The 11,230-nt window shown below is 42.1% G+C and overlaps 1 protein-coding gene across 1 annotated transcript; it reads right to left on the bottom strand.

Annotated features, from left to right (window-relative positions):
* Positions 1-5,100: 5,100 nt before the first annotated feature.
* Positions 5,101-9,748, bottom strand: nrgna (neurogranin (protein kinase C substrate, RC3) a; the record flags this gene model as incomplete). The annotated part of the gene is made up of 3 exons (XM_080529335.1): positions 5,101-5,121; positions 9,366-9,512; positions 9,719-9,748. The coding sequence occupies 3 exons, from the start codon at positions 9,746-9,748 to the stop codon at positions 5,101-5,103; spliced, it is 198 nt and encodes a 65-aa protein (XP_080385461.1).
* Between the last annotated feature and the right edge of the window lie 1,482 nt (positions 9,749-11,230).

Raw genomic sequence — 11,230 nt, forward strand, 5'->3', positions numbered from 1 at the left:
GTGAGTAGAGGAACCGCGTTCGAGTCGGAGAGAGTGGATTCCTGTCCTGGGAGTGAGGGAGGGGAGGTTGAAGACATGGAGTATGGGGGAAGAGCTGTTCGGGAGAGGGATGTTCCCTTGACTGTTCCAGAGCCCACGGATCCCAAGGGAAGAACCCTAGAGTGGGTCACCCAGTTACCATTCCCTGACCACTCACGGACAGAAGCTACTAACACTGTAGTGTCTTCAGTCTTGTTTGCCCCTCAGAGGGTCCCCGAGCAGATGGCTGAGGAGCAAATGGTAGATCAGTCCATTAACTCTGATTCTAGATTTGTGGTTAGCGCTGATGATTGTACTGATGTTTCTGGTAACACAAATCAGACAGATGATGCTAGTGACACACTGCGTACTGACACTCTAGCTTCTGTCACACAGTGTGAACATCCTAGTACAGTCACACAGGTCAAGTCCAAGTTTGGTCGCCTTATCAAACCAGTTGACAGATTGATTTATACTATGTCAGCTGTTTGTAGGTCAGTGTTCCAGGCTTTCCACAGTTAGATAAGCCGAAGCTCAGTTCAGTGCATGTATACACTGTGCACACTGACATCCTATGACATATAGGTTTGTTCGTTATTCTGATTGTTTCATAAGAGGTTGTGGCCTCTTGAAGGCTAGTAATACACAGTGAAAAAAAGGGTCTTGTGGGGTGTAGAACGCATCCTACCGCCAGTAGTTGGTTGGAGAGATAGTTTACCTCTCTTTCCACTTCATCCTTATAGGATACTTTTCAAGTTGGCTGTCCTGTCCTTTGGCGGCCCTATGTAATAGTGTAAAAAGTAAAAAGTAGTATTTAAATGTATAGTTGCTGCTCAAGGTTGGCGAAATTCAGGGGAGGTGGGTGTAACAGAGTTGGGAATGTATGTTTAGTTGTGGTGAATGTAGATGAGTTTCGCCGTGCTTGAGCAGCCCTGGTTGTTGTTGGAGCCCCCTTTGGAGTTTGGGTGTACTGCAGGTCTGCGCGTTCTTTGGTCCTTCTGTTGCTGCCGTACTTACGGTGGTACCAGAATATGGCTGCCATCTTAATGGGTATGTGCGCGATGTAAAATGCTCCTCGTGTTTTGTTGTTTGTGTGGAGAATCTTGTAATGTAGGGTGAAAATGTTGGTGTAGTACTGTGCTGTTTGTTTTTACATGTATTGTGATGATGTGATGTATTGTGATGATGTGAAACAGAACATTTATTGTATGTTATTTTGAATGCGCAGATTCACAAGAGTTGCAGACCAGAGGAAGATTTGTGTTTTATATGTCTTCCATGCAGGTATGTTGCTCCACATGTTGTTTGTAATTGTTATTTGTAATGTTTGAGGGAAATTTGTGTTCTTTCTGTAAACAAATTATCCTGATGTGAAATATACATACACGGTGGTACCAGAATATGGCTGCCATCATAATGGATTCACAAGAGTTGCAGACCAGAGGAAGATTTGTGTTTTATATGTCTTCCATGCAGATCAATAAAAATAATTGGTTGAAAGAAGTTTGCCTGTTTGACCATCGTTACATATACATAGATTTGGCGTAATGGATGGTTCTTCTCTGATATAGATCCCCATTGAATTAAACAACATTAAAATACAACATAATAACATAACAGGCAGCAACTAAATGCAAGGGCAACAACAGATCTATGTTGTAACTACACCCTCTGCTGTTCACTGTTCTCTTATAGATAGAAAAAAAATCTTCTTTTGAATGAACTTCTGCTTGACAACCAGCAGTAGTTTGGAACCAGATAAACAAACACAGTGAGAGATCAGACTGTATTGGGGTTGTGTGGTGTTCAGTTTTTCAGAAATCAATTTATTGCCTGTTTCTCAATCTCAACCTTGTAGCATGCCTCAAGTGCTCTGCCTACTGTAGCCATTCACGGTGACATTGTCTTCCCTTTTGTGATAGTGGTTATTAATAGGGGACCAATACAAACTGTCAGATGCCCCTGGGCAGGCTCAAACCCACCTTAACAACCTGACAATAATAACAGGATGAATATACAATCATTTGAGATTGACTTTGCTGTTCATTTCTGTCAAATGCCACTGCAATCACTATCATTTGGTTCACTAAAACTCGTTCCTCCCTCTGTTCCTCTCATGCGCATTCATCTCTCATCTTTCCTGATAAATCCGTGACACCCCCAACCACATCTCGGGTGATGCAATCTGATGCATCTGACGCATTGGCACTAAGAAAATGAACACCTCAAAATGTTTTTATTTTTTTAAATGACAGCAATCTCCATAACTTAAAAAAAAAAGTGGTGTGTTTCAAACCCAACAAGACTAGAGGAGGGGAAATCAACCAGGGTGGCAGCTGCAATGTCGGCGGTGGGTTGCCATTGGAAACCTCTGAAAAAAAGATTCATAATTCAGAACTCCCACCTCAGCGAGCGAGCATAGCGTCATTAGCATCCCAGAGCTGTTTCCCCACTCCAGTGTGGAAACAGCGGTGTGGGTGGGAGCTCTGAGTAGGCGGCTGCAGAGCTGCCCAAGTGCAGGAGTCTACACAGGAGGGTTCAACTTGAAGAAGTGAAAACTTAGAAAGAACTGACAGCTTGGCTGTTTTTTTTTTACGTAAGATTGAGGGTTCAACTTCAGAAGGGAAAGAAACACTGGATAGGATTTGCTATTGTTAGTGAGGTTGATATTTGAATTAACATTCTCAGTGCACAGTCTGCTACAGTGTCTGTTTTATGGCGGGGTCAGAGAAGGACCCCCCCCCACACACACACACACACACACTTCCGGCTATTTCAACAGCGGACTATTATCATCAAGAATAAGCAAAGAAACTGGCAAAGCACAGGTCACATTAGATGCAGATTAGACGCAACACCAAAATAAATAATAGAGATAAAGAGCACTCTTGGAATGCCGTTTTAGATTTGCAACAACCACCCGCCCGCACCCCCCAAGCAATCCCCTAACCCTACCTCCACTACCATCACCAGTCCCCTAACCCTCCCTCCACTACCATCACCAGTCCCCTAACCCTCCCTCCACTACCATCACCAGTCCCCTAATCCTACCTCCACTACCATCACCAGTCCCCTTAACCTACCTCCACTACCATCACCAGTCCCCTAACCCTACCTCCACTACCATCAACAGTCCCCTAACCCTCCTTCCACTACCATCACCAGTCCCCTAACCCTACCTCCACTACCATCACCAGTCCCCTAACCCTCCCTCCACTACCATCACCAGTCCCCTAACCCTACCTCCACTACCATCACCAGTCCCCTAACCCTCCTTCCACTACCATCACCAGTCCCCTAACCCTCCCTCCACTACCATCACCAGTCCCCTAACCCTCCCTCCACTACCATCACCAGAAGTGCAATCAAAGCCCCGCTGTTCTGTCTCAGCTAATAGATGCTGATGTTACTAATGTAGTTGTGATGTAACTGTAGCATGCTTCACAACCTGTCCTTTTAGCTAGGCATTAAATATAACTGAGGCACGATGGGGAGGGGAGGCAGGGAGAGATAATTACCACATGCTCCAGTTTCTCCTGTCCATTGTGATTTGTGCATAGTAATTAAAACATGAGTGCCGGGGTAAAAAAGTTGCACTGAGTCTATTAGGTTAGGAGGGGGGGGTGGAGGAGCGGAGGAGACTAGAGAGTCGGTAGAGGATGTGGGTGGGAGGAGGTGAAGAGGAGGCTGGAGAGTCAGTAGAGGATGGGGGTGGGAGGAGGTGAAGGTGTTTGGTTCGGCCGTGAGTTCATTCTATTGTTTTGTTTGTTTGTTTGTGTCGTGTGTGTGCGCATGTACGTTTGCGTGACTGACAGACAGAGGGGAAGAGAGAGAGAGAGTGTGTGTGTGTGTGTGTGTGGGGGGGGGGGGTTGGTGCATGGGAGTAACTTCCTCTTGCATACCTCTGAGATAGCCCTATCCTCCAGCACTCCAAATGGCTGAATCTAAACTCATGATTAGCATCCATTCAGATGCGTTGTAAAGGGTTACATCTGCAACAGTGCACAGAGTGAGTGCATTTCACTCAATCCATTTTTAACCAGCATCAGTGCTACATGGAAGACAAATTAGCCATGTTTAAAAGATTGATTAGCAACAACACGAAAATCCCATTGCTGTACGGAGGTATGTAACAAACTGTACACTATGCTAATGGTGTTGATTCAATGGCTAATCCTCCTTTTATTTCATTTTTCACAGCAAGTCATCTGAACACCGACTTTCACGCACATTTCTGTTTAGTTTACCATGTAGAGCGTTTACTATTACTATACTGATACCATGACAACTATCCAGAAGAGAAAAGAGAGACAGGGAAAGAAAAGGAATTGAAGAAATACAGCAACTTTGGGGTCCATCATTCAGGGAGGAATCCTAACTCAAGGTCTGTGTGTGTGTAACTCGTCCAACACATTTCCAATTGACTTCAATGCAAAGATTCATGCCAATGACAGTTAATGCGCACAGATCTCAAGTAAGGATTACCATCCTTATACCTCAATCCACTGTGCACCTTGCCAATACTTATCACGACATAAACATGAGTCATTATACCTAATAAAGCACTGAGCAATAATATACATTTTCCATCGATCAATGCATTTTATTAAAGTGACATAAAGCACAAACATATTCACAAACATACACATTTTTTTGAATTGAACTGTCATATCCGTTCAAATGCATACTTTTCTATTGTAAAATGTATCCGATTATATAGCCAGATAAGTGAGCACAAATGGAAGTGCTGTGAAAAGTTATTTGGGGTCACAGACATCTACCCTGATACTAGAAGAGGAAGGAGATAGTGTGTGTGTGTGTGTGTGTGTGTGTGTGTGTGTGTGTGTGTGTGTGTGTGTGTGTGGACTTGTGTAGACTTGTGTGTAAGAGAGATAGAGAAAGTTCACTGATAAGCGGAGGTAACTCCAAAACCTACCTAGATCTAGTTCTATTTGTGTGGTGTGGTGATGCTTTGACTCTTCATGATAAGAGCTCTTGGTTATTGCAGTGGCGTGCGTGTTTCCTGCCAGGAACAGAGACCTCCCAGTTCAGGCACTGACGCGTCACCTCTCTCTCCCCTCTTTACTTCTGATCCCGGCGCTTCTGGAGAGAGAGCAGCACAGCACAGGCATCACAAGCTGGAGTAGCAGGATGTATAACACATTACCAGAATGATCCCAAAACAAACTTCAAAAAACGGAAACTGAAAAATAGTCCCTCTACAAGTCTTTTAGCATCAACTTTTAGTATCTAATGAAACATGTCACAAAATGTGAATCTTGGTTTCTTTGAGAACACTTTTAGTGTCAATGTAGAGACTGGTGTGAAGGATGTCCTACTGAGTCTACAGTATGCTAAATATCCACTGTATGTATGTAGCCCACATGCATTGCATGGATCATGCCTCAAACATTATGAAATAAATGCAAATTGTAATAAATAAATAAAACTTCCAGGCAAATAAAATATGCACTACATAATCCCCATTGTCTACAATGTGCTGCGAGTGTTCATGATTCATGAACAAAACACAGTTGAGATCTTGCACTCTCATGACATTAAGTGGATACCAGCTGTATTATTGCCTAGCAACAAGCAATTAAGTCAGCTCTGTAACCTTTCTTTTTTCCATCCGGGGACTGGGCAGCTGGGTTACTGATTCCTGGGGAACTGATTCTGTTAGTTCTCCCTGTAGAACCACCGCTAGACTTGAATGTGGAGCACATTAGGAATATTTCCTACAGTACAGCTGACCCTGTGAGCCTGACAGGTATGATGGTATCATTATTACAGACAACCAAGCATGTTGTTCCATACTGGATTATATGCGTATGCTCACTATAGGTATCACTTATATATTTATTTTAAGGATATGGGACATTTTGGTGTGAACAATAAGTATATGCCATTTAGCTGACACTTTTATCCAAAGTGACTTTCATTGCAGTGAGTGCATACATGTTTCAGTAGATATGGTCTCAGTGGGAATACAATAGATGATAAGCAGAGTGAGGGCTACGACATCCTACTTGTATGTAATTCATATGTAATGACTCTCTTGCAATGTGCCTACATACATTTTCCATATCCTTGTCTTTTCTCCTAACATTGCGTCTTGGCAGTCTGTGAACCAGAGCACCATCACTAAATGAATCATACATACAATTAAAAAAGATGCCACTAAGGTTTGGGAATGTCTCTCTCTCTCTCTCTCTCTCTCTCTCTCTCTCTCTCTCTCTCTCTCTCTCTCTCTCTCTCTCTCTCTCTCTCTCTCTCTCTCTCTTTCTTTCTCTCTCTCTTTCTCTCTCTCTCTCTTTCTCTCTCTCTCTCTCTCTCTCTCTCTCTCTCTCTCTCTCTCTCTCTCTCTCTCTCTCTCTCTCTCTCTATCCTCCCCTCTCGTGTATAATGGCATCGTGCAAATATAAATAGGCTTGCGCTGTGTCCAACTGGATCTAAATGTTGCAAATTGCATATCTTTCTTCATAACATACTTGAAAGGAAAGTATGAGAATTGTATTTCTCATACTTTCCTTTCAAGTATGTTATGAAGAAAGTGTGTTCATGATAAAGGTTGTCCTAAATGTCTAATATGTGCGCGTAAGTAAATATACAAAGATCTTAGAGGTATATTATATTTCTGTTAGGGGACTAATTCTCCAGGTAGTTTCTCTGCCACTTGAATGAAGATCAGAGCCCTTGAACTACAGTAATACGCCTGAGAGCTAAGACCAAGCCTAAGACCAAGCCTAAGACCAAGCCTAAGTTCTAGGAACTTACAGTTTTTCTCAATTGCTAAAACACATTTCACAAAACTTTCCTCCATTTTCCCAAAACTCTAAACACAACACACTTTTCTAAAGCAACATAAACAAAACCACACCTTCTCTCTTCAAAACTCAAACTTTCACACCAAAACAGCAGCTCAAAGCCTGCAAAAATGTAAACACTATACGCAGGGGTGCACATAACTGGTGCGCCAGTGCGCATGCGTCGCCAAAATGCATGTTGCGCGGAGGATCAGCGGCATGAACGCGCTCTTGCGCACCAACAGCTGGAAGCGCTGGGAGAGGAATTGACTTCCTCAAAACTCCTACTGCTAACTGCTGACTGCCCGTTAATACCAATACCATATCCTTTCATGACCACAATGTACCCACCGACGACGACCACGGCGACTCCCCTCACGAAAACATTCGGAAAGTATCGTAACTTGTACTTTCATTCCGCGTATCGCGCATCGCATGGTTATCACGCCGACACGTGAAAATTCAGTCCCGAACGACTCGTCGCTAAAAGGAAAAACAACACCAAGGCACTTCACGTTTCTTTTCTCTGAAGCTTTCAAACGTTCAGACGTTTGTTTTACAGCTTCATTATCGCACCTCGACCCCTGACCCAGGGAATATGGTTGGGAATTATATTAGAAGGAAAAAAAAAAAGACTTTGTTGCACAATCAAAATAATGAGCTATTTAAAGTGATAGACAACATCCTCTACCATGGTTGAAATTGAGGACAGTATTAACAACAGTCAAGAGAGCAGTGATGATGATGATTAAGCTTGTAGCATAAGTAAATGCTTAGGCTGTAACTTTTTGTTGAAAGTTGATTTCAGTGTTTACAGAACAGAGCAGTGCTTAAGGAGATATCAGTTGATTTCATTGTATTTAAAGAACAGACATTCAGTTAGTGCTTAAAGAGATGTCAGTTGATTTCATTGTGTTTAAAGGAGTCTGACAGACTTTCATGCTTAAAGAGCAGTCATTTGATTTTTCATTTGTTTCTTTTGTTTTGCACACAATCATTTGTTCGTTCATCTTATTTTTGAATAAATGTCGTTTTGCTAATATAAGTTATCCATGTATCCCTTTTTTATCCATCCTGTGGGACGGGTCGTGACTCGTGAGCTCGGGGAGCACCAAGCAGCATCCCTAGGTGCTCCCCTGAGCACTGGCCCCAAAAAGTTATGTGCACCCCTGACTATACGCATCATTACAGACTACAACAATACAACTGAAAACACAATGTTCAGTGTGTGAGAATGTTCTTTTTTTTCCACAACTGCCAAAGCACATTTGTGACACAGCCCAATGAAAAGGGCTACCTGTAGGCGAAATCATTTTTCTGTTTTTTACATGTGCTTAAACTACAGATTGTAAGCTTTCAAATGATGCATCATACGAAACAAATTGAAGACGACATGAGTATTTGAAAGTTGCTATACCGGAAATCACTAAGCACAGAAAATCCCCATCAAAGATAATGAATCCCCATCAAACAACAAGAAACGAAGTCATTGTGTTATAGATTACACTTATTTAATGAACGTAAAACTGTTCGGAAAAATAACGAGTGGGTACTTCACATCTTCGAGTTGAATGTTAGCTAAAAAAACGAAAATCTGGGGGGGGAAAAAAAAAAAAACTTTAAAGACGAATTTGACGTCTTTCTCATTTCCGAGAGGTGTCCAGAAACACCAGGAGCAGTCACATTTTTAGAAACCTTACAGTATCTGTTCTCAGAATATATCACTGTAGAGTATTGGGCATTCATAGATGTGTGTGTTTCATATGAAGAGTATGTAAATCTACAGAAAATAGACAATGTATGTTACGGTACATGTGGGAATACGGTACATGTGGGAAAACTAGGGTTAGGGTTAGGTGCTAGGGTGACTTGGTACATGCTGGCATGTCTAACCCTAACCCTAATCCTAATCCTAACCCTAACCTTAACCCTAGCACCCTAGCACCTAACCCTAACCCTAGTTTTCCCACATGTACCGTATTCCCACATGTACCGTAACATGTACACTACTGTACTGTATCACAACTCAATGCAAACACTACAGAGGATCCATTACACACAACAATACTCACTGAAAACAATGTTCAGGGTGTGATGTTTTTTTTTATTTTTTATATGGAACTATACCACACACGCGCGCACACACACACCACAATCATTTGCAACAAGTGTCTTACATTTTGAGTCGTTATGTTTAATGAATGAAGCCAGGTGTGTTCATTGTGTTCAAATTTTGCTGACTGTGGCAAGCATTTTGCATCACATGAGCTTTAATTTGAGAATTAAATTGAGTTTTTTGCGTTTGTGTTTTGTGAATTGTGTCTTCATGTGAAATGTGTTTATGGTTTTGGCAAATGGGAGCTAGTTTTATTAAATGTGTTTAGAGAACTGGTCATTTGGTTTAGAGAATTGGCTTTTGTGTTTTAGCAATTGGGAAAAACTGTAATACTAATACAAAGCTGGAAAGCAGACACGTTTCTGACAGAGGTCATTGAATCACAACAAAGAGATTGTGATTGTGATTGTGAGATCAAAGCTCACCTCCTCCCTGGGTTTATCATCCTTCATTTTCTTGCGGGTCATGTGACCGCGGAAGCTGGCCTGGATCTTGGCTGCCGCCTTGTTGGCCTCAGGGTCGTCCAGGGGGATGTCCATGATGTCCTCCTCCTGGGTCCTGGGACACCCAACCTGCAACACCACACCACTTTACACTGCTTTTCCACTCAGAGATGCAATACTGAAAAAACTGAAAAATATATGCACTCACTGCAATGTAAGTGTAAAATCTGCTAAATTACATATATATATATATAGATAGATATGTGTATCCTGAATGATGCGCTTTTATGATGACATAACCCTAACCCTTGGATATGACAGTAAGCGTAGGGTACCTGAGTGTCTAGTTTAGGTGTGCTGTACATTACTGCAGTCATACCCTGCAGCTGTATGATACAGATGGTGGCTGTGCTGTGAAAGTTTGATACTATCTATTTAGGATGTAACTTGAGGCAGGCTTCCACTGCACGAGGGCCCCGGGCTAGTGTTTACGTCAGGCAGATGGAATACCATACTCCAAGAACGAGTCCTGAAACAAAAGGTATCCCTCAAAAGATGATACCAAAGAATATACAGAGTACCTACAGTACGCATGTCAAATAAAACCATCATAGTGTCAAAACCATGACAACAGAGCAACAAGGAACAGCGCACCACAGATATATGGTACACCTGTAGGTCACATCGACGCCTACCCTCTCAGGGTTCGACAGTTCGACTGTTTTGGTTGCATTTGCGAGTGAATATATTTCTGTGCGACTTGGAAATACATTCAATCGCACCAGTGCGACAAAAAAAAAAAAAGCTGAATTACTGTCATGCGCAGTCAATCTTATGTTCGTTAATAAGATCACAGCGCATCTAAACCAATGCAATCCTTTGAAAACAGAAGGGAAAAAAAACAGACACGTGACCCGCAAGCAAAGCCTGTGAAGCTTCTGGTGGGACAACAAGCCCTCGAACATGCCCATGCCATTGGTAAGTTTTTTTTTTTATAGTCTTAATTTATGTAAGTTGTAATTAGTCTATTTGGTTTTGGAGACTATTGTGTTTTTCTAATTGTGTTTTTTTCTGTAAAGGGGTTCTGAAGGCCACAAAGGCTGCCTTTGCAGCTGTTTGTGAAGGTGATGGAGCGGCATGGATGCAGAAGTGTGTGTCGTTTGGTGCTGATGGGGCCGCAGTGAACATGGGCAGGCAGGGGGGGGGTGATAGCCCATCTTCAGCGGCAGGGCCTCACATCATACCCATCCATTGTATGCCACACAGGTGAGTGTAAATGCATAACGCTACACTATACATAAATAATTACTACCTACTGTAAACTATAAATACTATGCACTAAATAAATAAGCCTATGATAACACTACCATATACATAAATACTGTACACTATAAATACTATACACTTTAAATAAATACTCATGAACACAACCATTCATAGTTGCATTACAATCTCCATACTCTTAACCTTGAAAACATTTTTAATTAAGTGGCAACACATTTGTTTGAGTATCTTGTGTTGGAAGAATATGTCTGCTTCTTACACAGATTGGAGCTTGCCATACTCACTCTACAGAAGACAGAGCCAAAGGTGTCGATAGTCTATGATCTCCTGCACCTCATCTGGAAGACCTACCACTACAGTGGAAAATCTAAACGAGAGCTCTGTGCTCTTGGACAGGAGCTTGGAGTGGATGTCCACAATCCCAGCAGTGTCAAGGTGTTGTATTTAATACTTATCTGGAATGTTGTTTTGTTATGGACATGATTCAGATGTTTTACCCTGTAAAACACTTAATAATTATTATTATTATTAAGGGAACTCGGTGGATCCCCCACATTCACCGG

Source organism: Nansenia antarctica, assembly GCF_963989245.1.
Source record: "Nansenia antarctica genome assembly, chromosome: 4".
Taxonomy (NCBI): domain Eukaryota; kingdom Metazoa; phylum Chordata; class Actinopteri; order Argentiniformes; family Microstomatidae; genus Nansenia; species Nansenia antarctica.